At 56.8% G+C, this 27,867-nt stretch overlaps 1 protein-coding gene and 1 long non-coding RNA gene across 4 annotated transcripts in view; one reads left to right on the top strand and one right to left on the bottom strand.

The window, feature by feature from the left end:
• Positions 1–11,683, bottom strand: part of LOC110261566 — a 123,828-nt gene extending 112,145 nt beyond the window's left edge. For 2 of the 3 annotated variants that reach the window (XR_002345835.1, XR_002345836.1), the window contains exon 1: positions 6,374–11,683. This is a non-coding gene — a long non-coding RNA (uncharacterized LOC110261566). The remainder of the gene's footprint in view (positions 1–6,373) is intronic. The other variant, XR_002345837.1, reaches the window with a different exon arrangement.
• Positions 475–24,226, top strand: LOXL1 (lysyl oxidase like 1). The gene is made up of 7 exons (XM_005666170.3): positions 475–1,969; positions 15,701–15,809; positions 18,583–18,720; positions 19,162–19,318; positions 19,888–19,983; positions 21,403–21,518; positions 23,887–24,226. Exons 1-7 carry the CDS (start codon positions 817–819, stop codon positions 23,891–23,893), a joined length of 1,776 nt encoding a protein of 591 aa, XP_005666227.1. The 5' UTR covers positions 475–816; the 3' UTR covers positions 23,894–24,226.

Raw genomic sequence — 27,867 nt, 5'->3', positions numbered from 1 at the left:
GCACCTGAGGTCAAAGAATCAAAGGATGGTTCAGCTGCGGGTTCAGCAACTCCCCCAAGAAAGCCCACTGACAAGGAGGGTGTCTCAGCACTTGCTTTGGAGAATGGGAGCCCTGGGGAGAGACTGGAGTGGACAGGAGTCAAGGGCTCATTCAAACCCAAACCAGAAGCTAGTAAGGTGAGACCAAGGATGCTGGGTCTAAAGCAGAGAGAAATGGCCTGAGCGGTGCTGCCACTTCAGCCCCATTTTGCCTGCCAGGGCCCCAGTCACCAGGCTTGAGTCCCCAGGGGCCCCTTCCTACTCCCCACTTCATTCCCTTCCTCAAAGGCAGGTCTGCGGCTTGGCTGGGAGCTCCAGGGACTGAGGGAGCACAGCAGCTGTGGGACAGGCCACATAGCTAAAACCCGGCGGGCCATAGGGCCCCGCGGAGGAGGCCCCAGCAGGCAGACCAGGCTGCCCAAAACCTCCTGACGCTCCCAGCCTGTTGCTTATTCATTCAGAGTGGGAAAGCGCCAGCCAAGCGGCCAGCCAGTGCCGGGCTGGCCATGTAAGGCCCCCAGGCAGTCCTGCCTGCCCAGTGCCCTGCAGAGAGCCTCCTGCAGCCCTGGGCACCGCCCCTGCCCTGCCCTGACCCCTTGGCCTCGAAATGCTGTCATCGGAGGAGCGGTCCCGCTCGGGACAAGGCCAGGATGGACAAAGCTAGAGCTGGGGCAGGCAAGGAGCCGTCCTGTCCTCGAGGCCGTGGGAAGAAAAGCAGGCACAGGGGGCCACTCCCGAGAGCCTCTCGGTCCATCAGGCCTCTGCAGAGGGGCCACCATGGCTCTGGCCCCAGCCGGCTGGCAGCTGGGGGCCCTAGTGTGGGGCGCCTGCCTCTGCGTGCTGGTGCATGGGCAGCAGGCGCAGCCGGGGCAGGGCTCAGATCCGGGACGCTGGCGGCAGCTGATCCAGTGGGAGAACAACGGGCAGGTGTACAGCCTGCTCAACTCGGGCTCCGAGTACGTGCCGGCGGGGCCTCAGCGCTCCGAAGGTAACTCCCGAGTGCTGCTGGCCGGAGCCCCCCAGGCCCCGCAGCGGCGCAGCCAGGGGGGCCTCCGGCGTCGGCAGGCCCCATCCCTGCCCCTGCCCGGGCGCGTCGGCTCGGACACCGTGCGCGGCCAAGCGCGGCACCCCTTTGGCTTCGGCCAGGTGCCCGACAACTGGCGCGAAGTGGCCGTCGGGGACAGCACAGGCATGGCCCGGGTCCGCACCTCCGTCTCCCAGCAACGGCATGGGGGCTCCGCCTCCTCGGTCTCGGCCTCGGCCTTCGCCACCACCTACCGCCAGCCGCCCTCCTTCCCGCAGCAGTTCCCCTACCCGCAGGCGCCCTTCGTCAGCCAGTACGAGACGTACGACCCCGCGTCGCGGACCTACGACCAGGGCTACGTGTACTACCGCGGCCCGGGAGGCGGCCTGGGAGCAGGGGCGGCGGCCGTGGCCTCGGCGGGGGTCGTCTACCCCTTCCAGCCCCAGCCCCGGGCGCGCTACGAGGAGTACGGCGGCGGCGGCGAGGAGCAGCCCGAGTACCCGCCGCAGGGCTTCTACCCGGCCCTGGAGAGGCCGCCCGCGCCGCAGCCGCCACCGCAGCCCGCCGACGGCCTGGACCGCCGCTACTCGCACAGCCTGTACCACGAGGGCACCGCGGGCCTCGAGCAGGCCTACCCCGACTCGGGCCCCGACGCCGCGCAGCCCAACGGCGGCACCTACGGCGGCGACCCCCGCTTCGGCTGGTACCCGCCCTACGGCAACATGCCGCCAGAGGCCTACAGCCCGCCGCGGGCCGTGGAGCCGCAGCCCCCTTTCCGCGTGCTGGAGCCTCCCTACCTGCCCGTGCGCAGCTCCGACGCGCCCCCACCGGGTTCCGAGCGCAGCGGCGCGCAGCAGGGCCGCCTCAGTGTGGGCAGCGTGTACCGGCCCAACCAGAACGGTCGAGGTGAGTAGAGCCTTGCGCCCAGACCCAGATCCTTTCCTTTCCGGGGAGCATCCCCCAGCTCCTAAGGAAGGACCCGCACCCTCGCCCGCGACGGCAAACCCAATGCTTCCCTCCTTGGCCTTACCATCGTCATTGGCACCAGGATTTGCGCAGGCCCTGACCCTGGCTTGGGAAGGTAGAAGGTGGTGGGTCTGGACAAGGCTTTGGAAGGAGGCGCCTTCCAGAACTGGCTTGGGTCACTTGAGGACAACGTAAAGGAACCCTTCTCCCCGCTTCTCCTTCTCTCCCATCAGGGCATGTTGTCTACACTTGGAGGGGCCCCTCTGCCAGCCTCTCAAGGTGAAGAAGGGAGCATACGGGTCAGAAAGGCCTTGGGAGATGCCTCTGGGGGTGTGGCAACTTCCCAGTCACTGGGCATATGTGAGCTTGGCCTGAATGAGCAGGAGGTTAAGGAAGGTTCTGGCCCAAGACAGGAGAGCAGACTAGATGACCCAGAGCTCTTGGGGTGGGGGAGCTCCTCAGGGGGGACAATGCAAGTCTGGACTAGAGAGGCAAGTGAGGCTCTGGCCTGGGTGCCAAAAAACTCAGTAATTAAGATAAGGAATAGTTTAATACATTTTTAGATTTTAAAAAATGCCAAAAAAAAGATGAACAAAATATCCTGATTTTAAATAGAACCAGTAAGGGTGCCATGCCAAACTGTATTCGAGCCTGAGGCAGACTGAAAAATCAGCAATACTGATGTCTTTATTTGAAATTTTGATGTTTTGTTCATCACAGATATTTTTATGCATCAGTGTTGAATTGTAAAAATACTGGCTCAGAGTTCCCTTGTGGCTCCAGTAGGTTAAGGATCCTGCATTGTCACTGCTGTGACTCCAGTCGCTTCTGTGGCGTGTGTTCAATCCCTGGCCAGGAACTTCTGCATGCTATGGGTGTGGCCAAAAAAAAAGGAGTGGGATATTGTCTCAAATATTATTACTTTTCTTAGTTACTGAGTTTTTAGGCGCCATCTTAAATTTTGCACCCCAGGCCAGGGCCTCAGTCACCCTTGTCCTGGCCCTGTTGGAGAGTCCCAGGAGGCAGCTGTGGACATGGGTACAGGGGGTGTTGAAGATATGACCTAATCATGGGAAAGCCCAAGCCATCTGCACATGAGGACACAGCAGAAGGGGCAGCTTCCTTCTTCAGATGAGCAACTCCACACGTGTGGTTAGCAGGCAGGCCACTTTGGCAAGGGCCCACTAGTGGTCTGGCCAGGGCTGGACAGCTATTGGCCTAACCTCCAATGTCCTAGAATTCCCCTTCCTGCTTCTGTCTCTGTAAGTCCCAAGTAAGCTTTGGTCAGGGTTTTCTATTTAGTCCCTGGTGCATATGCGTTCTAGCCCAGCCTTGCCTCTTGTAGGCTTCATTTAATGCCCTGGTTCTCCACGCCTGATTCTCTGTTCCACATGCAGGCAGCTGTGCAAGGCCCACCAGGTGAGGGCTGAGCACTGCAGGGCCCAGGGACCCAGGTACTGCACCCCCAGCCTTTGTCCTGTGCCTCTGTCAGCACGGGCACACTGCTTTGTTTCCGGCCGTACTGATTTGGGGTGAGAGGCTGTTGCTGAGGTAGAGGAGTGGCAACCCCTGCCTCTCCAGGGCCTGCTGGAGCTCCCGGCCAGGGGAGAGGAGTGTCCCCATGTAGTACGCCCTCCCCCACATCCAAGACATAGATCGCACTCCAGTGGAGGCTGAGTCCCACATTGAGAACCCGCAGGAGCTCAGGTCGGGAGGTAGACAGAGGGCCCTTCTGTGATGTGATAAAGGCCGCCTCACCCTCATCTGAGCCTCACCAGGACTTGCTGCATCCCTGCAGCTGGGTGTGTGTCTGCTGTGCCTCAGCTACTCCTAGAACTCCTTGGAGGAGAGCAGTTTTACCTATAGGCTAAACTTCTGTGGCGGCTTTTCTTAGAATGCAAGACCACAGGGTGGCTCGGCCAGAAGAGCTCCGCCTCTGGGCAGAAGAGAAAAACCGAGGCCTCAAATAGCACTGCTGGCTGAGCCAGGCCTGGGACTTGACAGCTGTGCCCTAAGCCAGTGGGCATTCTAAGATTCCTCTTTGGCCTCTCAGTTCTTGAGGTTCAGAGGGGACTAGCCCGGGCAAGGCCGCGTCTGGAGTGGGGGGGTCCTTGGTGCTTAGCAGGACCTCTGGCCATTGCACCTGAGCCCCAGGGTTTGTTTTGGATTGAAGACATTTCTCCCCTGAAGATAATATACTAGATGCCACATATGAATCCAGACCCTGTCCTGAGGAGGCATAGAAAAGGGAGCACCTCAGTGCCACAACTGGGCAGGCACTGGGGGGGTAGGTTAAGGGAACCCATGGGTCGGTCCTCCCCATCAGGGCTCAGAGCTCAGGGAGGACTTCCCAGAGGAGGAGATGCCCAAGCTGACAGGAATGCTGTCAGCACTCTGCAGGTGTCCCTTCTCTGGTCATGGGGGATGGGGGGGTGCAGGCTAGATCAGGGTCCACGGAGAGGCCAGAGAGGGAGCAGTACCTTCTCACCCATCATTTGTTCCCCTTTCCACCCTGCTAAGCTGGGCCCGTGGAAAATCCCGGTTCGGGGAAGGCCAAGCCTTGTGCTTGAGATCAGACCCCCAGGCCTGGTGTGGGCGTCCAGAGCGGATTCTCCGAAACTGACTTCATTCCTCCTGGCCGCACACCCAGGGGTCTGAGGCTGGGCGCTGGCAGCCCGTGCGCATGTGTGTGGGCGTGGACGTGTCCTCACAACACCAAACACATGTGCGCACCACCCACGTCCTCCACGTTTGGGCCCTTTCCAAGCGCCTGTCCAGAGCCTGGTTTCTTCCTTGGGCGCCTGCACCCTCTTCCCTCTCACCCTGTGGGGAGGAACACTGCCCAAAGCCTCCGGCACTATTGTGGTCTCAGACACGTGACTGGAGGGAAGGAGAGGCAACAGAGGCCCAGGTCACATACCTGGCCTGCTGGTCACAGCACATCCATGCAGAGGCCCAGAGGGCGGCTGCCTGTTTCCCAGCCTGGCTGCATCCCCTGCGCTGGGCGTCTCCTCTGCCACGGCCAGGCCCTGCTTCTGCCTCTCCACAGCCTAGCACCTCTGAGCTAGTGGCATTCGTGTGGACTAAGATGACTCCTGGCCCTAGGAGACCATGGCTTTTCTCCCAGGGCCTCCCCCTCACACCCTCGGCCTGATTCACTGGCTCCAGTAACCCTGTGAAAGTAACATGGAGCAGGCCGCCTGGCTGTCCTCCCAGGGCATCTCCAATGGCTGTGCCAGCTTGGCCTGGCGTGGGTCCTCCATCCCTGTCTTCACACAGCCAATCGGAGCCGTGGCTGCCTCCTCCCTGGTCACTTTCAGTCCATCCTAAGCATGGGGCAGATACACCCTTGCACTGCTGACCATGGTACTCTCCCGGTCAAGAAGATTCTCTGGCTCCCAAGGTCTTTAGGACAAAATCTCAATGCTCTAGCCTGTTGCTCCAGAACCTGAGGCACCTCCTTTCTCTCCCCTCCTCCTTCTCTCTCTCTCCGGCCTCCACAGCATCCTGTATTGCCCCTAGCCCAGGTGTTTTAAGCCCTGCATTCACATAGGGGTGTGTCTAGGGCACAGCCCTCTCTATCCAGCCTCCTGCCTCCAAGAGGCCAGACAGGGCCCTTTAGTCCCTGAGAGCAGCCCTGGCTCCCTGCTGCACCCCCACAGCCTGCCCCTCCCCCTCGCAGGCTGCCTCCCCTCTGTGGGCCACCCACCCACCTCCACAAGGCTCAGAGTAGATACGGAGAAGGACAGGGCAGGCCTCCACCCAACAAGCACCCGGAGTTGGAGCCCCCAGGCGGGATGGTGATAACAACTTCAGCCCTCTGCAGAGGAGCACCTGCTGAGCGTGGTGGCGTGAATGTGCAATTTCCTTCACCCCTGCCTCTCCTAGAGAGGTGGGGATTATGGTCCACTGGTACAGATGGGGAAACTGAGACCTAGCGAGAGCTCCCAGCTCAAAGTGTCCATGCCTGAATTCAGTCTGTGCCTGTCATCTCTGCATCGTCCTGAGAGGACCCAGGAGGACGCTCGTGCCCCCCCCCTCCCCCGCGCGAACCAGGCGAGGCAGGACGTGGGCGCCAGTTCCCACAGCCACCTCCAGGGGGATGGTTCTGCCGGCGTATACGGTGCACTTTATACATCATCTCTCTTGATGCCCACAGCAACCCCACCAGCCAAATGCTGTCATCATCCCATCTCATAGCTAAGACGACAGGCTCACTTGCTGATTGTCACACAACCTCTGAGTAGTGAAACCAGGATCGGAGTCCGCCTGACTCCCTATCCTGGGTTCTTAACCACTATACTTTTTTTTTTTTTTCTTAAATTTTCATGTATTCAGGCTTACCTTGCACATCCATTTGGTCATTCAGTAGATACTCGACTTCTCCCACATTCTGGGCATGGGTTGCAACAGAGTGAGGGCTGGACAGTGAGTGTGCACAGCTTTGGAAGCAAAGAGCACCTCCTCCGTGTGGCGTTGGCTTGCAGCCTTGTCATCCCCACTCCAGACTCCAGCATGTTTGTTTAACAAACACATCTACGTCTCTAGCGCGTATCAGCGCCTAACACTGTTCTTGGAGCTTCACAATCACAGTCGCTCAACCCTCATAGCAACCCTGGGTATTATGACTCCCCTCCTTTTGCAGAGGAGGAACCTGAGGCCCTCAGAGGTTAAGTGACCTGCCCAAGGCTACCTACTGGTGACTGGTGGAGGCAGAATCACAGCTCAGGATCCCTCCTTACTTCCAGAAGTGGTCTCAAGTTGCTCCTTCAGAAAGAAATGGAGTCTTCAGGCGAGGAACCTGGGGGAAAGAGCCAGACAGTTGTGGAGACAGAGGGCCCTGGGTCCTCTTCCTACTCCCCTGTTTGCCAACCAGAGGGCCCTGGTGTGGGAACAAACGCTGGCATCATGACCGGGGCAGCCTCATGGCAGGCAGACTCCCTGTCTCCTCTCAGATCATCCAGTGGCTAGGCCACGTCCTCTCTCCTTGGCTCTCAAACAACCATCCCCGCAAGAAGAGACGGCCCCCATGTTAAATACTCATAATAGCAGCTGATATTGTTGAACCCTTCACAGGCACCAGACACTATGCTGAGCATTTTTTGTTCATGTCCTCTTTGAGTCCCCCAGCAAGCTTGTGAGGTAGATGGTGTTAACGTCCATGTTTCACAGAGGAGGCAACCCAGGCTAGAGAAGTTCAGTAACTCGTCCAGGGTCTCAGAGTTCATCGGTGGCCAAGCTTGGGCCCAGACTGGACTCTCTCTCCCCCACCGAACCGCTGCAGCCCTCCCTCTGCTCCTGCCCCCCAGGGAAGCTATGTCTCCAGGTTAAATTGTTTCCCTCAGGTCTAAACCCCCTAGGACACAAATCGTTGGAATTTTTTTGCTTTGAGCTCTCAGGCCCCACAGAGCCTTTGGGGAGGGTGGCTGAGCCAGGTGGGGAGTTTCTAGGGCCTCACGGGCTCCAGGCTTCTGCCGCACTTGTGTGTTTTCGGGGCAGGGGCGGCGGGGGGGGGGGGCGGTTCTGGCCTTTTGTCCCCTCTCCTCCCTCTCTCCACCGCCCAGGGGCCCCCATCTTCATGCCCTCTCACCTTCAAAGGGGCACCTCTCCCCAGCAGTTCCAGCCCAAGTCCACCCCACTCCTGTACAAGCCAAGAACACATGGAAAACTCCCCAGGGCAGTGGCTGGAATGGCAGCAGAGGAAGGGGCGGGGGAGGAGCGGGTGGTCCAGGTCCGCCCAGGCAGCCCACACCTGCTTCCAATTCTGTGCCCCACATTCCTGCGGAGCACAATCCGCTCGGGAGGGAGGCCGGAAGGAGAGGCTGGGTCTCCTCCCTCCGCTGCCCTGACCCAGCGGCCTCCTCACCACAGGCAGCTGGACCCGAAGGGCCTTTTTGTCTGGATTCCAGATTGCAAGCCGAGGCTGCACCCGGTCCCTCCCCGTCACTGAGGGGCACCCAGAAACCCAGCACTGCGGCATCACCTGAAGGTGGGGAGAGCGGGTTAGAACCAGAGCAGGAAGGTAGTCAGATGGGGATGTCAAGGCCTCAGGGACGTTTACCACCAAAGTCTCAGGAGACAACCCACCCTTCCTCCCCTTCATGGGCCCATTGGAACCATGGATTTTCCAGCCCCAATGCTAAGCCTTTTTCAAAAGAAAGGTTTTTTGGACTCAGTCCCAGCCTTCGCCTGATAATGAAGGCTCTGCTCACAGGGCAGTGCCAGCAGACTCTCTCTCTGTGGGGGGCTGGTATTTGTGCTCGTGCTCGCTGAGGATGCACAGGTGCCAGGCCCTTAGCTGGGTACAGGGAATTCAGGGGCGCCCCGGACCCATCCCTGTCCTCGCCGTGGCCTCAGCCCAGCAGCAAGAAACCAGGTAGGCAGGATGCCATGGCCCAGGCCCACCTCCACCGCGCCTGGCTCGCCAGCTCTCAGAACACACTGTGCACCAGACCTGGGCCAGCCTCAGCCCCCCCCTTCCCCTCCCCATGGCTCTCATCTGGATAGCATCTCCCAAGGAAATCCAACCCTTTAACAAATATTCACCAAGTGCCTTACTGTGTGCTGGTGCTGGTCTAGAGCTGGGTATTCATTTGCTTAAAAAAGAGACAAAATCCTTGCCCTCGTGGGTCTTGCATTTTCATGGGTAAACATAATAAATAATAGAAGGTGGAAAAAACAGAGATAAGTCAGGGAGATCTGGAGTGTTGGGAGAGGCTGCAAAGGTGGCCTTTGAGCAAAGACTTAAAGGAGGCACATGAGTGAGCCTTGCAGCTACCACAGGCAGAGCATCCCAGACAGAAGAACAGCCAGTGCAAAGGCCCTGAGGTAGGAATTCCCTGGGGTTTTCAAGTGTGTTCCTGCGCAGTTAGAGCAGACAAGTCAGAGAGATGACAGGGTCCCGACCATGGAGGGCCTTGTAGGCCACTGTGGGGACTTTGGCTTTTACTCTCCATGCATTGGGGAGCTAGTGCGGTGACATTGAAACAGGGTCCCTTACTGCTTTGCTGGGAATGGACAGTGAGGAGGCAGGAAGGGGGAGGCTGGCAAGATACTGGTGGCCAGGCAGGGGGTAACCACAGAAGTGGTGGGCAGTCAGGATCTATTCTGGAGCTAGAGCTGATGGGCTTTCCTGATGGATTGGATGTGGGGTGTAAGAGAAAGGGGTCAGGCAGAACAGAAGGGGTTATGGCCTTTGCAGCTAAAAGGAAGAAGTTGCCCTAAGCTAGGGTGGAAGGGCCATGGGCTGAGCAGGTTCTGTAAGAAAGATAAAGAGTTCAGGTCACTGTGAAGGGTCTGAGGGGCAGGAAGGGAACCTAGGAGACTGCAGAATCCACAGAGGCTTCTGGAAGCCAGCCAGGGCCACTAAGCAGGGCCTGCCAGGATGGGGGCTGTGTTCACACTGGGGAGAGTGTGAGCGAGTGAGGTGTGCAAGGAGACGGCAGAAGGCTTGGCCAGAGGGGAAAGTAGCTTTCCTTCACGATGGTGAGCAGCAGCCTCTTCCAGCTCAGCCCCAGCTACTTCCTGAGCAGTCTGCTCAATTGATAAACATAAATCCTCTCCTCGGAGACTGGTCCTGCCACCCAGAGGGGCAAGGCCATCCCTGCCCCAGGACTGCCTCTCCAGGTCTGAGAGCAGCAAACGCTGCGAGGGGGGAAGAGGGCAGGGCGCCAGGCAGTGGCAGAGGAAGGCTAATAACGTAGGCTTTGGGTAGGTCTGTGAGGGGGGGTACGTGTATATGACAGGGAATTCCAGGACAAGGACACTGGGAGGTCAGAGGTTAGGGGCAGAAAAGGTCAGTTGTGCTAGGAGCTGCCTACTGATCCCTAGGGTTCAGATCTGGAAGGCCAGGTTAAGGTCAGACCACAGAAGGCCTTATCTGCCACCCTGAGAAGTCTGAACTTGACTCCATAAGTGAATAGGGAGCCACTGGAGGGTCTGGGCCAGGCTTTATGGCCATCCCAGCTCCTTTCCCTGGGCTGAAATTGCCCTTCATAGTGAGCCGCAGCAGATCCTGCGGCCACCTGGCCTGCCTGCCGGTCACTCAGATGTGGTACCACCAGGCTGGCACTGACAATTTTAGGTCCTGCTTATTTGATGGTTATTTCTCAGGGCCTGGAGCTGCCAGCTCCCACCCCGGAAGCCCTTCTGGCTCCTCTTTATTCAAGGCCGAGCTCTATGCGCTTTCGGCTTTCCCCACCTAAGGGTTCCTCTGGAGTCGGGCTGCGGGGCCAAAACATCCCGCTCTGTACATATTTCACAACCCACTGACCGGTTCCTGCTGGACATTGTTTATCCTGCAGCCCCAGGCATGAGAGATTAGGGCTCTTTTGCATTCCACTTTCCTTCGTCTACATCTTGTGAGCGGGAGGCCGAAAGATTTCAAAGGGGGTGTGGTTTCCGGAAACCACAGAAAAGGGGAAGCCAAAAGGAAAACAGGTGAGGTGTGGGCAAGCAACAGCAGTAACCTCAGACCCTCCACTCTGGGCCGCTTCCAGGAACCACTGAGCAGGAGGGAACAGATTGCAGCTAAAGCAGGAAGGATTTAGGTCAGACGGTGGGAGAATTTCCTGGCAGCTAAAGTATCGTCTGCAGAGGTTGTGAGAGGTCTTGGGCTCTTGCCCAAAGCTGGAGAATGGACTGAATAGCTCCTGAAAATATTTTAATCTCCAAGTGTTTATGGAGCCATCAAACCTGCTCTCAAGGGACAGTCAGTCTAATCTCCCCATCATCCACATGGGGAAACGGAGCCGAAGAAAGGGCAGGGAGCTGGACAGGGGGGTGTTGGACGAGATGGCATAATGGCCTGCTGGAGTCTCCCGCCAGAAGGCCCCAGCCGAGTCCCGCCAGGGAAGGGAAGACAGACCTTGGGCTTCCCATGAGCTGGCGTGTGGGCCAGGCAGCAGCTCCAGGCCCGCCCTAGGTGGGGCGGGAGGATATCGGCCCTCAGGAGGGGCCCTGGATCCCCCACAGAGCAAGCTCCAGGGGCAGAGTGGGAATGCAGAACTCTGGTCCTTGTTCCGCAGCTCTGTGTCTTCGCTGCCCTGGAGGCTCTGATGGGCCCCCCTAGGCTGAAGGGCTTCCTCCAGACCAGAGTTGCCTGCATGCGGGCAGAATGGCCTTGGGCCCCATTCCCAGGGGCCTCTGCCGCCCTCTGACTCGGCGTCTCCACAGTCCTGGTCCAGCCTCTGTGCCGCCTGGACCCCACAGTCAACATATTCCTTCTAGGGAAGAGCGTTCACAGGGGGCCGGCCCCAGGCTCCAGGCCCTGAATGAGAAAAAAGACAATCCTGTGTGTATAAAAGGAGGCAGTGAAGCCTGGAGAAGGGTCAGGGCTGCCCGGGGCCACGCAGAATGTCTGGCAGAGTAGGCAAGACGTCAGGCTCCTGCCTGCCTCCTGGGCATGGAAGGCAGGATGCCGGGAGTAAACACTGGGGAGCCTGAGCAGGGCCATCTGTCCAGCCTTTGAGTAGTCAGCACCACCCCCAGGGGACCGGCTAGATTGACCATGGAGGGTGTGTACCGTGGAATCCTATCTAGCAATGACAAGCAATGAACTAGACATATCTTAAAAGTTGATGTTGAGGCGTTCCCATTGTGGCTCAGTGGTTAACGAATCCGACTAGGAACCATGAAGTTGCGGGTTCGATCCCTGGCCTTGCTCAGTGGGTTAAGGATCCAGCGTTGCCGTGAGCTGTGATATAGGTCGCAGATGTGGCTGGGATCCCACATTGCTGTGGCTGTGGTGTAGGCCAGTGGCTACAGCTCCGATTCGACCCCTAGCCTGGGAATCTCCATATGCCGTGGGAGTGGCCCAAGAAATAGCAAAAAGATAAAAAAAAAAAGTTGATGTTGACTGGAAATCAAGAAACGGAATGAGACCTAGAAGACAGTATCATTTATCTCCTTTAAGGATACAGACCCATTGCCAACACCCTGCAGGTTTTATTCAAAGACACGGTGTTCAAGGCTATGTCTGAGGGTCAGGGCGAGGATGAAGGTGAAAAACATCTAATTACAAGAGGGGCCTTGTATACACTAGTGATAATGGCCGGTTTGCTCTGAAAGGAGAAAAATGAAAATTACGATAAATTCAGTTCTCTGTATTTATAAAAACGGGAGTCTCTAGAAAAAAACTTCCCACTGGAACCTACTTGATAGCGTCTCCCTTGCAAGGTCCAAGGGCTGGCTGACTTCTGGATAAGACATCCTAGCCCCCACAAAATTACATTCAGGACTGATGGTTCTTACTGTCTTCTGAGTAAGCCTTACCCTCTCCCCAGAATCTTCCTCTAAAATGTACACTTCTGGGATGTGGGGGAGGGGAGGCGAGTACCAGTCTGGTTGGAACCAGACTTTACCCAACATTGGCCATCCTGCCTGGAGGGCCTGGTTGTGCCCAACAGGCCAGAGACAGCAAACCGGAACCCCCACCCCTACATCAACAAGCCCCCACTCAAGCCTTCCCTTATCCCCTTCCAACATCGCACAACCCACCCACTGCCCAAGCCCCTAGAGAGGGGCTGGAGCCCTAGCCTGCAGGCCTGACTGCCCCCAGCTGCCTCCTGGGAACACAGTGGAGCAGGAGGCATTGTTCCTCTCTCGAAAAGCACACCAGCTGAGAGAGGAGGCCTGCGGCTCCCAGGGACCTTGGCCTCCGGGAATACTGAAGAGGGTGAGGAGACCCAGCCAAAGCTCTCAGGCTGATGTCTTTTCTAGCAGCTTCCCCCAGAGCAGTGAGGGTGTGACAGAAGTGGAGGGTGGGCCAGAGGGAGCCAGTTAAGGGAGTCTCAGGACCCCTGATGGTCAGAGAAGCAGAACAAAGAACATAAAATAATAGTCAGATTCCATTTAAGTTCTAGAAAAGGCCATTACTAATCTAAAGTGATTAAAAAGCAGATCAGCAATTCCCTGGGTTGATGGAGGGGGGAGGGAATTTTCTTACTGGGAAGGGGCTAGAGGGAACCTTCAGGGATGACAGACACAACTCACAGCTTGAACTTGGTGGTTGTTACACTGCGTATACATTTGTCAAAATTTAGCACACTGTACACCTAAAATCTGTGCATTTGACTATATGTAGATTATACTTCAAAAAAAACCACATTTTTATAAACAGGAGGATAACAAGTAGAGTCCTGAAAGGAGGTGGGGACCTGAGAACTCCTCCTGGGGCTTTCCTGACTTGCTGTGTGACTGTGGGCGAATTCATTGCCTTCTCTGAGTCTCCATTCCCTCCAGCACTTCTCTCTGCCTTGGTGTCCTGTGGAGGGCAAGGTGAGGAGCATGCTCATGGATGATTGGAATAGTAAAGAATTAAGCTGCTAATCGTTTAAAAAAAAAAAAAAGTTTGCCTGACAGAGGCTGACAGGATAGGTCAATCAATCCTGAAGCAGTGAGCAGGACCCAGGCCCTGCCCTCAGGGAGCTCGTAGTCTGGAGGAGAGTAGACACAGGTAAATATGATGAAATCTAATTACAGATCCATACAGATATAGCAGGGAGACAGAGGTGTGTACAGCCTGGAATGTCACTGCCAATCAGGGAAGACTTCCTGGAGCACCTGCCTGAACCTGAGATTCTGCCACAGTAAGAGGAAGACGGTCATCTTTGGCTCAGTATAGGACCAGGTTCAGAGCTCAGTGTGTGACCAGGAACAGGATTCAGCACGTAATCATGGTCAGAGGCCAGGAGTGGCACCAACCCTTGCTGGCCCTGAATACCCCTAACCTCTTAGCTGGCTCTTGTAGTTTCCCTGGACTGCGTAGCCAACTCATGAAATAGCCCAGAGAGGAAGGGTCGGGCCAGAAAAGCTTTGTGAATCCATCTGTGCAGTGTTTATTGAAACTGGGCCTGGGGTGGGGGTGGTAGGCCATCTGGTGCCAAATCCTGGGTCTCATGAGGCTTCAGCCCCCCACTCCCCACCCCCATGTTGCTGAGGACAAGGCTCTTTACTAATGGGAAGGGGACAATTCCTGTCTCTTCACCCTCCCCACCCAGAGGCTTCTGGGGACCAGAGGGTGAGAACCAGCTTGATACTGAGGTGGCCCCTTGCTTTCAGGGCCTGAGGATCCCTTGGGAAATGACTGCAGGCATTCCTGGGGGCTTGAGTAATGGGGCCTAGGCTGGCCAAGACAGCCCCCATCAGCCAGGAGCCACCTCATCCTCACCCACCCTTGTGCTCCAAGCTTCCTCTTCATTCTGAGTAGGTGAGATCACCCTGGCTGCTCCTGCATGAGGCCCGGGCCCAGGGCGAGCAGGGATAGGGTCTGTGAATCCCAGGGCTGAGTTCATGAGGGGTGGTGTGCAGGCAGACACCTTCAATGGAAAGCATAGAAACCAGAGTCCCCCTCCTCTTCCAGACCCAGGAACGGACAGAGGGTTTTGGCAGCAAGAAGAGGGGGCTGGAAGCCTGTCTGCATGACTCAAGCCCCCTCACCATGCCCGCCCCTCAAGAGCAAAGGGCTTGAAAGAAGCTAAGAAGAACTTACAGCTTCATTTTATCATTTATCTGCCAGAATCCCTGCAGCCTGAGAGAGGAGGGGACTGGAGGCCCAGGCCGTTCCCCTTTAAGTCAGTGGCTGAGTTGGGAAGGAGCCCAGGGTTCTGTATTCCCCCTGCTCATCTCCCTCCACCCTGAGCCACACCCCTTCCACATGCTCAGCATCCAGACATTTCTTTCTTTATTCCATGCACGTAGGGTCTGGACACCTGAGTTTGGTTTCTGCTGATTCCTCATAACTCTCACTGGCACCAAGTTACATACAGAGGTGGGATGGGCAGAATGGACAGACCACTGGCTTAGCACATCCTGGGGAGCCAGTGATCCTGGGGCTGGAGCAGACTCCAGACTCCTCCTGGGCACTGGGTCCCAGGCCCTGCAGGGCAGGGAGCCAGGCAGGCCCTCCTCAGATGAGAGGCCAGAGGCTGCAACTGGGGAAGGTGTGGTCAGGTGTGGGGGCCAATGACAGGAAGAAAGGGATCCTGAGAAGGTCAGGCTGGGCGCCCAGGCTGAGAATCCTGCCTGGTCAGCAGCCCGCCCTGGGGACCTGCTTTCCTGTGAGCCCAGCCCTTCCTGCCCAGCCCAGCTCCTGCCAACCACTGTTCCCTGGGCTCTGCCCAGGAGCTTTCTGGGACCTGCCTGGGGCCAGAAGCCTAGGGCTCTCTCTTGGCGGTTCACGAAGAATGCCAGCTGCAGGGACGAGAGGAACAGAGAGTGTCTGGGGTCTGATGCCCAGAGGCCTGGGAAATAAGGACACAAAGGGGAGTGTCTCTGTCAGGAAATTACTTGGTTCACGCGGTCCTCCCTCCAGGCCCTTGTTCACACTGCTCCCCTGCCAAGAATACTCTTTTGTCCTCTCTGGCTCCAAATTCCACCCAGCCTCCCATGTCTTGCTCATGTCCCAGCTCTTCCAGGAGGTTCCGTGGCCCCCACAGCACGGAGCTCCAGAGGGGAGCCTCTGCTCCCTGACCCACACCTGAGCCTAGACAGAGCAGTTCAAATCACACACCTGGCTCAGGATGGCAGGCTTCCAGGAGGAGGTGACAGCCCGTGTGGAGGAAGGAGGATGGCAAAGCATGTTTGGGGTCACGGGGGCCTCTCGACCTTCACCATGACCAACCTGACCCCCCGCAATGCCAAGCCCCTCCCTTTCTCCCACTCCCACTCCAGGTCTTCCTGACTTGGTGCCGGACCCCAACTACGTGCAAGCGTCCACCTACGTCCAGAGAGCCCACCTGTACTCCCTGCGCTGTGCTGCCGAGGAGAAGTGTCTAGCCAGGTAAGGAGCTGAGGATGGAGAGTGGACAGTCCCTGGGAGTCACCCAGAAGCTGTGCTCATGCCGGCCAGGCTGCCCAGGGCTGCACGACCCTGGCCTCTTCATCTGTGGGCCTTACCTGTGCCAAGGGAATCGGGCAGGGAAGGGAATGGGGTTATCCAGCATTTCTTTAGACCGCTCTATGGGAGGACCTTAATGGCTTTTAATCGTCACACCGGCCCCAAAGGCATGTGTTGCCCTGTCATTAAACTGAGGAGCAGCAAGAAGAACTGAAACCTTTCTGATCTGAGCGGCCTCGTGAGAAGGTTCCCCACGGGGAGCCAGGGGAAGTCCTATCAGGGTACAAGCCTTCAAGATAGAGGACAGGGTCATGGAGCCATGCCCACAGAGGACAGGTGTGGCTGTCCAGCGGGGCGGTGGACACGCAGGACCATGAGGCCGCAGTTACGCGGTGCCCTAGAGAGAGGGGAAGCACACCAGTTTATCTGAGCACGGCTAATCCTCTGCTCTTCCTCCGTGAGTCTACCTCTTGCAGAGCTTGCTTCTAAATTTATTGACAGCAAATTTTCTGTTCAAATAGGGGTGATTTGGGAAACATCTCCCTGTACTAAAAGAACTAGCTCAAGCTTACACGGACGTATTTCTTTTGTTGACATTCCTTTATGTTGAAAGCACTGATTTTTCTTAATTATTTCCCCTTTTTTAAAACCTGGAACTATTTACTTTCCCTTTTCATTATCTGGGAAGCCTTTCGCATCTCAACTTTTTCTCACTTGTGGAACCTCTAGTTCACTGCCTCGCAGGGTACTGACCACCATCACCGATCTGTAATAAGATAAGGAGCTTGTACCAGAATGTCACTCAACACACGGCTCCTTCATCAAGAAAGTTCTGCTCCACAAAGAGGAAGTGTCTGCTCAACAGTGTAATTAGTGATGTAGCTGATGGCTGCGTTGGTGCCAGTTCCCGTCTCATTACAGACTGGCAGCAGACAGTGTGCAAACTGGCACCAGTCCAGAGACCACACGTGCGTTCCACCCCATCAGCCTGCGCTCTCGGGTCTTGTCTCTGAGATGGCAGCAACAATAATGGTTCTGCTCCTTCCAGAATCCCTTTTGTGGTGGGGAACTCAGCCTTCACGGCAATCCACTGAGGCTGAGTTTTACAGAGTTTGAGTCAACACCAAACTGTCACTCCATCTTTATGAAGCATCCCTTGTGCTCAAACCACGCTCCCTGATGGGCTTGGCAGGGGGGCGGGGAGGCGGCGGGGGCTCCACCCTAGGGGATCTCCTGGTCTAGCTGGAGCAAGTGGCCCCTCACCCTCTGATGACACAACCAAGTGACCCAGAGCAGGAGGAGAGCCAGGAGTGGTTGGCAGGCTGGAGCTGTGCGGAGTCGGAAGAGGGAGAGGCTGGCAAGGCCTGGGGCATCAGCCAAGGCCGGGCGTGGGATGCAGACCTAGAAAACAAGCCCCGGAGAGGCAGGGCCCTCGGAGATCATCGAAAGCATGGGCCGCAGAGCGGTGCCCGTTCACAGACAGCAGGCAGGACCCAAACAAGGGAAGGAACTTGCTCCAAGTCTCACCACGAGTTTGTGGCCAAGCCAGGCCTAGAACCCAGACCCTGCTGGTTTCCCACGGTGTGCTGAGCCGAACAGAAGGGCAGGATTTAACTGAACAGAGGGAAGGAGGATGTTTTGTTCCAACACAGACACAGACAGATTCCAAGCCTCCCTCAGACAAGGCCAAGGGCCTTACAGTCCTGGCAGACAGGAGCCTGCACCGCCTGTTGTCCAGACATCCTCTCAGAGAGAGCTAATCCCCATGACTGGCCACCTCCTCCCTCTGGCCTTAGGGCCCAGACCTTAATGAGAGCCAAGGAAGTGCCCCTGAGGCTGTAGGACAGCTGTCAGCAGTCAGCAGACGGGACAAGGGAGGTGCCTGCAGCCGGCCCCTCCAGCACGCCGTCCCTCTGTGTCCCCTCACTGCCACCCCTCGGTCCTCTTGCTTTTCCCTTCTCTCCTCACAAGGCCTGTCTCAGTTGGCAACTGGGGGTTACCAGGTGAATTGTGAGCAGGCGATCTGTGCCAGACCCGTGCTCCCTGAATAAAAAAGGGCAGGTCACTGGCCCTGAAGCCACAAGCACGCAGAGGGGGCCTCCTCCCTCTGACCCTGGCTCCGGGCGGGTGTGTATTCTGGGTGTGTTGCGGGCAGCACTGTTAGGTCTCACAGGCAGTCAAGCTTCTTCTAAGTGGGGCAATTAGGGCAGACTGCCTGGAGGAAGGGAGCTGAGGTGGGTCTAGGAGGCTGGGTGAGTTCTGGGTCAAGAGAACTGCATGGGCAAGAATACAGGTGCGTGAAAGAGTTCCGTCTGTTTGGCAAACAGCGTTTGAAGCTGGAACCCAGGGTGTAGGGGAGGGAGGAGAAGGTCGGAATTCCTTGCATGGGGCCATTTAAAATGTCCTCCAAAGGTTTTGATATGCCCTCCACCCTCAGGGGCTTTCCCCAGCTGAGAGTCACCTGCAGGCATCAGAGACCCTCAGAAGGTCATTTTCGCGACAGATGCTGCTTTAGAAAGATTTCCTTCCAGCTGCTAGCCACATGGTGGAGGCCAGAAAGGAAGGGACGGCTCACAGAGTGGAGAGGCCTGAGCTTTGGCTGCAGTGCAGGGGTCAGCTGTGAGAATCTTCAGGAACAAGCTGAAGCCCCTCACACAAGTTGGGTACTTGTGTCTGGTACCCAGCCCCACTCCTGTCTCCCTACCTGTCCCCGCAGCACAGCCTATGCCCCAGAGGCCACCGACTATGACGTGCGGGTGCTGCTGCGTTTCCCCCAGCGCGTGAAGAACCAGGGCACAGCAGACTTCCTCCCGAACCGGCCACGGCACACCTGGGAGTGGCACAGCTGCCACCAGTGAGTGGGCGGCCCTGCCCGGCCTCTCCTGCCCCCTCTTCTGGAGTGTTCCCATGAGCACTGGGAGGGCCAGTGCTGGTGTTTTCTGCCAAGGATCCATCCCTGGGGCAAGGGTTTCTCAGAAGAGCCTGAGCAAAAGCTGGTCTAGAGGATGGGACAAAGAAGGATCGGTCTTGATAGGGAATGGAAGGGTCTAGAACACAGAGCACTGCCAAGGGAGGCCAGTACATGTGGGAGCCCAAGAAGGGGGGTGAGGGGTCTGAGTAGGTGCCCTCCTAGACACCAGGGATGCTGCCTGTGAGACACAGGGACCAAGGGGCCCCAGGAGCCCAGACTGGTCAGAGGCAATGTCACAGCAGAGTCTCCTGGACCCATCTCAGAGGGAACAGGATGGGGAGCCATGGATGACTAGGCCCCCTTCTTCCTCTTCTCTGCCCCTAGACATTACCACAGCATGGACGAGTTCAGCCACTATGACCTGCTGGACGCAGCCACAGGCAAGAAAGTGGCCGAGGGCCACAAGGCCAGCTTCTGCCTGGAGGACAGCACCTGCGACTTTGGCAACCTCAAGCGCTACGCGTGCACCTCTCACACACAGGTTGGGCGGGAGAGGCAGGCCAGGGAGGCTGGGCCAAGCTGAAGATGGGCCGAGCCAAGGCTGCTGGTGCTTGGCTCAGCCAGAGCGCATGTCTCCTCACCAGGCCTGAGGCCACCACAGGGCCTCTCGGGGACTGCCCCCACCCCTAGGCCCTTCCTATAACATTCCCAGGGGGTGTCAGCTCTTAGAAAGAAGGGGATATTCCAACCAAGTCTGGATGGCACAATGTTCCATTTACCTAGTTGTCCACCCACATCCGTCTTTCTGTCAGTCTGGCCCAACATCCAGACGGTATCCATCGACCATACCTGTCTCTCTGTCCTTTCCTCCATCCATCTCTCCCAGGTATCCTCCCTCATTCCATCCCTCCCTCTGGCTGTTATGTCTATCGTCTCTCTGGTCCATTCAGCCAATGGGCTTAGGAAGGGACAGACCCACTCCGAGCAGCTACCCTGGGCCAGGATCAGGACAAAGCACAGACGAAGGAGGCCCCAGGCTGCTGAAGTGGGCATGGGGTGGCACTGGGGAGCGCACAGTACCCTAACCTCTGCTCCTGTCCCTTTTCCTAGGGCCTGAGCCCAGGCTGCTATGACACATACAACGCGGACATCGACTGCCAGTGGATTGACATAACCGACGTGCAGCCTGGGAACTACATCCTCAAGGTGGGGCCCTGGGTCTGGACACTCCTCCAAGCTGGCACTCAGGCTCAGTCCCCGCTTCTGAGATAACCTTACCCTCTGGGTGTGTGCCTCCCCGCCCCCAGCTGCCAATGTTCCCAATGTCTGCATGGCCCACCTGAAGGCCTTGGTCTCAGGCAAACACAGCCTCTTCCCATAAAGACACCAAGCAACCTTCAGCCAAGGTGGCTCTGTGCCATCACACTGCCCTTCCCCAAGAGAGACCCTCAGCCCCTCAAAGGACCCCTGCACAGACGAGGGCTCCTGCGACCAATAGTCCCTTCTGGCATGAACCCCTCCCCCAGTACGCTCACTGCAGTGCCCCTTCCCTTGGGGGAACAAGTTGAAAAGCACATTAAGGACACACAGCCCAACGTGATACATCCGTGCAGGCTGGCGGGGGCCCCCCCGTCATCATGACCTTACCTGGGGAAGCCAGATCTTGGCCTCTCCCTGGCTGGTGCAAAGTGAGAGTGGGGCTCACTCTGCAGGGCCCCTGCTCCATGCTAAGAAGATGGGGCTGGGTGGCTGGGTTCAGCACACAGCAACCTGGAAGCAGCTAATGGCAGCCCCATCCTAAGCACCTCAGTGGGCTCAGTGGGGCCTCTGCTCAGTCTCCCCCCAGGGGCCAGGGTTGTCAAGGGTATTCCTTTCCTTCCCTCATTTATCCACTCAACACATACAAAGGCCCCTCTGCATTCTAGGCACAGAGGATCCAAGTGATGCACAGTCCTGCCCCCAAGGGATGTACCTTAAATCTAACATCATCGCAACTGTTCTTAAGTGTTCTGCCGGCAAGACTGCATGCAGCCTACCCCAGTGACACCCTCCCTGAATCAGTCCAACATTTAAAAGATTTCCTGGTGTCCTGATAGCTCCTCTTCATACAGGCTATTAATTGGGCCATCATTTCAATGAGTGTCAGGTGCCTTAGGCTCCTGGGCAGGAGATGCCACCTGGCATCAGAAAGGCCTTCAACAGGTCATCTAGGCACGCATATGTGGTGAAAGGGTCCGAGCCTCCACGTCAAGGAGACCAGGCATGGTCAGCCCCTGCTCCGCCCCTCACCCACTGCTGTGTTCCCTGGGGCAGTGGCTCAACCTCTCTGACATGGAATGCCCCTGGGAGGCCCCCTGGCCTGGGCTCTGGCTCTAAGGAAGCTTCCCATCTTCCAGTAAGGGTGATCCGATGATGCTTTCTTTGACTATGAGCTGTCTCTTTATTCTTCTCCCTGTCTCTCTGCCTCTCCCCCCAGCTCTCCACCTCTCTTGGCCTCACATGGTCTCTCTCCATCTCCCTCTGTCTCTGTGTCTGTCTGCCTGTCTGCCTTGCCACCGTCCCTGAAACCAAGCGAAGCACTGACCCTGACTAGATCCCTTTTCCCTCTGTTCCCCTTCATCTCAGGTGCACGTGAACCCAAAGTACATTGTTTTGGAGTCTGACTTCACCAACAATGTGGTGAGATGCAACATCCACTATACAGGTCGCTACGTTTCTGCAACAAACTGCAAGATTGTCCAGTAAGTGCTCCCCCACCCACCTCCCTGCTGCAGCCCCTCTCCCACCTGAGGAGCCGGCGGGGCTGCATGGAATACGCAGGACACGTGGGTCACCTTGATGGCCATACATAGCTGCTGTTGCGCCAGCCTGCAGGCCGAGCAGGAGAAGCCTGGTCCATGCCCACCCCAAGCCATGTGCTCATGGGGTGCGGGGCTCGGGCTGCAGGCCTTGATCTCGGGGGTGACTCCCTATCCTTCCTCCAGTGGGAACCAGCAGGAGGTGGCATGGTTGGGTAAAGCAGCATGTGCTCTGAAGTCCTAGTTCTGTGACACTGGGCACTTCACCTCCCCTCTCTCAACTACTCTATTCGTGAGTACTTCCAGGCGGGCTTTCGAGGAGGACTTAAAGGCCTGATGTCTGTGTGTTTGAGAACCCTCACAGTGGTCTCAATGCCTGGCAGCTGTGTGAGCATTAGTGTCTATATCAGGTGGACTGAATTAAGCAGTCCCAGATTAGGAGTGATTCTAGTGGGAACTGGGCCCCAAGGTTGCAGAGGGAATGGATCAGCTCTGGGCCCAGGTTTTGACACTTAGCTCCGGGGCAGGGTCCTCAGCCTCTCTCCTGATTCCCCGCATGCAGAGGGACTTCCCCCCTTACAAACTCACTAAGAAACCCCACCCCACTCCATATGAATCTTGAATGCTGGATCAGGCCAAAGCAACTCGTCCCCTTTTCCATCTAAAAAATAAAGGAAAGAAGAGTAGTCTCCTAGAGCTTTAGTCTCTCAGCCGGGGGACAAATGGCAGAGATTCCAAGGCCCAGAGAAGCATCTTTCCCCAAACATGTATGCTTATTAGTGGCTGACAGGTATGAGAAGTTTAGCCTCTGACCAGGGTCAGGGCTCAGCATGTGACCAGGATTAGGGCTCAGTGTGTGAGCAGGGACAGACCTTGGTATGTGACCAGGGTCAGGGCTCAGCGTGTGACCAGGATTAGGGCTCCATGTGGGACCAGGATTAGGGCGAGGTATGTGACCAGGGTCAGGCTCGGTGTGTGTTTAGAGATAGCCCTTTCACCCTTGGCTGCTACCACTAAGCTAACTGCTCATAGCCCCCCACCACACCGTGAGAACACTAGTCTCTAGTGTGATTCAGAGATTATGTTACTCATTAGCAGAATGAGAGCAGAATTATCCAAGTCACAGAGTGTGTTTGAAACAGCTGACTCCTGCCCCATTCCTTGGCAACTTAGCCTTTTTACGGGCCTGGGTTTCCAGCACTTTCTCACTTCTCAAGGCCTGTCTCACTCAGCCATCAAAAATCCAGGGATTGGAGTTCCTGTCGTGGCTCAGGCAGTTAATGAGCCTGACTGGCATCCATGAGGACACAAGTTCGATCCCTGACCTTGTTCAATGGGTTAAGGATCTGGCGTTGCCGTGAGCTGTGGTGTAGGCCGCAGACATGGCTTCGAACCCGAGTTGCTGTGGCGTAGGCTGGCAGCTACAGCTCTGATTGGACCCCTAGCCTGGGAACCTCCGTATGCCACATGTGTGGCCCTAAAGAGACAGTAAGACAAAAAAAAAAAAAAAAAAAAAAAAAAATCCAGGGATCACCTCCACAGTAGAGGTTTTCTGGAAGGCAATTCTAGGGAAGGAGAAAGAGGAGGGAGGGAGGCCGGGGCATGCATGAGAAAGGGGGGCTGATGGGGGCGGGCAGGGAGCCCACATCCCCTCTGGTGCTACTGGGAAGGGTGGATTCAAATGGCCTCCCACTTCCCGGGTGGCACCATGAGCTGGGCCCCTCAGCTGGGGGACAGAGAAGCTGCCCAGCTCCCCTCCAGTTCCCCAGGGGCCTGCGGGCACGGGGAATGCCGGGGCCCTTCTTCCCGAGCCCTTTACATAAGTGCTTGGAAAGGCTCAGGTCTCATTAGTGCGTCTCCACGACCCTGACCACAGGCGGGCGGCTGGGCCAGTGCACAGGAAGCCGGACGGAGCGTTCCCAGAAAGGCCACGGGACTGACGCCTGTGGGTTTCAATCATGTTTCTGAAGAGGAAAAAGGAGGACTTTTTTCAAAAGTACTGAGTTAGAAAAAACAAGAAAGTATTTCCAGACAGTAGCAGCTCTGCTAATGGCCTAGAAAGCAATCTGGAGCTCCTGGGAGGAGGTGGCGCCCAGACCCTGTCCTGGGTGGGAGTCTGCGAAACCCCTCTTCTGGGAGCTGGGGGTGAGGGGCCCCTTTCCCTGAGCCCAGACTGCTGAGGGAATGGAGACCCACGCCTGCCCCCCAGCACGGGATCTGGACTGTGGGAGAGAGGCACTTGGCCAGGGAGGCAGCGGGGGGAGGTGGGGGGGCTCAGCCTGCCATTGACCTGGGCTCCTTCTCTCCTTAGATCCTGATTGGGGAGAGGATGTGCAGACGGCCAACCTCCCCACCTCCCAAAGCAGGCCCAGCTCCCCGGCAGCCTCCTGCCAGGACAAGCCCGGCCCAATGGGTCCAGCCCCCCACCCACAGGGGGGGCCACTGGACGCCGGGAGCACCCTCCCCTGCCCGCCTCAGGGAGCGATCGTGGACTGAAACCACAGGGATTCCGGATGCCAGGCCTAGTTGTGTACTTAACTTTCCCCTACAACGTTATTTTGTCGGTTGTTGTTTTTTTATTTTTTATATTTTGGCCGTACCGCAGCGCAAGATTGCCCAGGCCGGGGCTGAATAAAACAAGGTTTTTCTACTCTGTGGTTCCACATGTGGCCTGCTGGCCAGAACTAAGTTGGGCTCAGGGGACATCCTTGGGCTTTATCCTTCCCTCGTAGAAGGTGGGAAAGGCAGCCACCACCCTGTCAGGGCCCCAGCTTGACCAAGAGGGCATCAAGCCCACTGTGGACACCCCACAGGGTTGATCCCAGGGCCAAGCCTGCTGTGTGGGAAGATGCCCACATCCCACTGGGCCACTGGGAGAGGGGCCTGGGTGTCTCATCCTCCACCACCTCCCCCACCCCCACAGCCTCACACTCCCACCCATCTTGCTCTTTCACAAAGGCAAGAGGGTGGCTCTCTCTCTCCTGCCCTGGCGGTGGTACCCCTAGCTCCTGGACACTGGATTGGGCAGAAAGAAGCAGAGGGAAGGCACCTCCCCCTCTTCCTTCCCCTCCCACAAGCCCTCTCTGCACCCACCTGCCTCCTGCCAGCTCCCTCCCTTCCCAGGGGAGTAACACTAGTGGGAAAGGGAAACAAACTTGGTCCAAGAAACAGGGCTCTGGGTTCCAGGACCGGTTCACCTGCTTACTGGCTTGTGTGACTTTGGGCAAGTCATGCTATAACTCTGGGCCTCAGTTTCCCCATCAACAAAATGGGAACACTCTCCTGCCTGGTCCGCAGGCTAACCCAGAAAGCTGGTGAGCTACTCCTGAAAGAACAGGTGCTGGGTGAGCTTCTGATCACTCTGGACTCCCCGGTCCACTGCACTCAGAATCCTCCAAGGAAAAGGGGCTCTCACTCAATTCACACCTCAGGATCCCTGGCAGCAAGGAGGTACTTTGAGAGGATGGAGGGGGGGGGCTTCTCAGATCCATGCTGTGCTTCCAGAAGGTCCTGGCCCCAGCCCACTGGAGCCCTTGGGCCACTCGCCAGCCCAGGCAGAGGAAGGGGCAGACCGTGGCTACAGCCCCTCTCATCTTCCCTCACTGAGTCTTCCTAAGATTCAACTCTTCCTGGCCAGTGGTGAGTGCTGCCGCCCTGCCACACCCCACCTGGGGCTGGGCGGGGCAACTGAGAAGTGGCTGTGGGCAGAAGCCTGTCACTCAGGGGCCCTGCACCCATGTCTACCTCAGAGATGCTGTCCTGATTCCAGCCCTATCCTTCTCCTTTCGAGGTGCCCCCAGGAGAGCAAGGGAGGGCTCAGACAAGTCACCACATTCCAGACAGTCAGACGGTCCCTAGGAGGTAGAGTAAAAGTCCTCAGTTCCCAGGTCAGGAAGCCGAAGCCCAGCATGGGAGCCTAAGGTCAGAGGCTTCAGGTCCTAGGAAGGCACAGTGCTCCTGGTGGGGGCGGGGGCTGCCTGGCTCTGGAGATGGCTAGAGGGCCAGCATGGAGGACCCCTCAGCAGGAGGAGCAGGAGGGGAGGTGGAGCAGAACACCTTCGTGCCTGAACCAAAAAACAGTTACTCCTTGGAAGCTGCATTCCAGGAAAGCAGCATGGGGCTTGCCTGGTCGGCGAGGGGCTGGTGCCATACAGCTTCCCTCTTGGTCCAGCCAGTGCCTGTGCGCTCTTCCCGATGATTTGGGGGTCCCTCAGCCTGCCTCTGCAGCACCCACACTGGGCCCACACCTGATGCCCGTCCCTCGGGCCAGCCTCCCAAGGAAGGTCCTGCTTGCCCAGCTGATTGCAGACTGAGTGAGGTTAACAACTGTTGCTCTTCCAGCCTGGGGCACTGGCTCTCTCCCCAGCTCCCACCAGGCATCTCCCCTTCGTGGGCACCATACCGAGGCCCCCATGGCTGCCCTCCACAGCCCCTGAGCCCTGCTGCTCATGCACAGGGACAGGCCCTCCCCAGCTGCTCCTCACTGTGGCGGCATCGGGTACACACTCAACCACAGCATTTGGGGGGGACCCTTGCACACCTCCCCACAAATCCCCTAACATCCCCCAGCTTGAGTCCCATAGGCAGTGTCCATGGGTAGGGTTGGCACCAACCAGCCAAGGAGAATGAGAGGCACTGCCCACACCCCAGAAACATCACTGAAGCCTGGGGATTCAGGTCAGGAGAACAGCCAGAACCCAGGACCCAAGGGTGCACCTGACACATCACCCTGGAAATTGCAGTAAAACTTTCTAAGAATGAGAAAATCCTGAAAAAGCTCTAACAAAGAAACTCAAAGTATGGAAGGCAGGAGAAACAGGTATGAATTTTGGTTCCCATATGCCCAGGTTATGCGAAATCACTTATTTTAAAAAGATGTTTTTGTTGTTGGTTTTTTGGTTTTGTTTTTGTTTTTTGTTTTTTGTTTTGTTTTGTTTTGTTTTTTTGCTTTTTAGGACCACACTTGCTGCATACAGAAGTTCCCAGGCTAGGGGTCAATTGGAGCTACAGCCACTGGCCTATGCCACAGCCACAAGAATATGGAATCTGAGCCATGTCTGCAACCTACACCACAGCTCATGGCAACCCCGGATCCTTAACCCACTGAGTAAGACCAGGGATCAAACCCGTGTCCTCATGGATCCTAGTCAGATTCCTTACTGCTGAGCCACAATGGGAACTCCTAAAAAAAATTTTTTTTTAAATCAAATTTAATCTGCATTGAGCCCCTGGCTACCAGGTGAGAAACTCAATGTCCTGAGCCATTTTACTCCCACCCCAGAGGCCTCAAAAGGCCCAGAACATCAGAGAGGGACCCTGTGGTCTTTGGTCCCCTCCAATCACTGCATGCAGGCTCACGGACTGAACCCCCGAGTGTGGCTGTCTCCACTTCCTGCACAGCTTGGGCACAGGGACACCACGCAGCCTGCCCTTCAAGGTTCATATATCCTTAGCGCACCACCAGGAGCAGAACACTGTCCTTGCTACTAGCGGAACCACGGCTGCCATCTCCCCAGTCTCGGGGAAGACGTCTCCACCTCTTTCCTCTGCTGCTTCTACTACAACCTCCCCAACCCCTCACTCCTTTCCACTTGCTATTTGGGGCAAGCTTCTACCACCCCGCGGTGCACTCAGTTCACAGGGAGCCACCTCAGATCTGGCCCTTGGGGTGGGGAAGCACAAGTACCTCCTGGGGATGGGGGAGAAAAAGACCCAGGAGGAGAATACCACTCATGATGACGTTTAACCTCTTGAACAGTCAGCTGTGTACCAGGCTCTGCCCTAAATGCTCTGCAAAGATGCGCCCGTCAAATTCTCACAGTGACCCTATAAGGGAGGCACTGCTATTATTCCCATTCTGCAGATGGGGAAGCTGGGGCATAGAGAGGTTGTGCGATGTGCCCCAGTTCTCTCAGCTAGGAGATAGGAGAGCCAGGATTCAAAGGCAGACGCATTTCTGCAGACAGGGGTGTGGCTTCCACCAGATCCTCAAAGGCATCTGAGACCAGACAAAAAGCCATATGCCTGTGCTTTGAAGCACAGCCAGGGCGCTATTCAAACCTTCAGCTCCTTCCTCCGCAGCCCTCTAGATTCATGACTCCTGGAGTCAGCAGCTCAAAAAGTGGCTGGGCAAGGAGACACATAATTCCTGCTAGAAGTCATGGAATTCATACTTAGATTGTTCTTTATGGGAAGGGGAAAGTAGAGGCAAATTAAAATAGACAACCCATCAACTGGTCTAGTCAAAAGAAATAATAAAAATATGAGGTTAGAAATGAAATATTAACACAGC

The sequence above is a fragment of the Sus scrofa genome, chromosome 7 (assembly GCF_000003025.6).
Source record: "Sus scrofa isolate TJ Tabasco breed Duroc chromosome 7, Sscrofa11.1, whole genome shotgun sequence".
NCBI classification, from domain to species: Eukaryota; Metazoa; Chordata; class Mammalia; order Artiodactyla; family Suidae; genus Sus; species Sus scrofa.
This window is presented reverse-complemented; position numbering and strand designations above follow the sequence as displayed.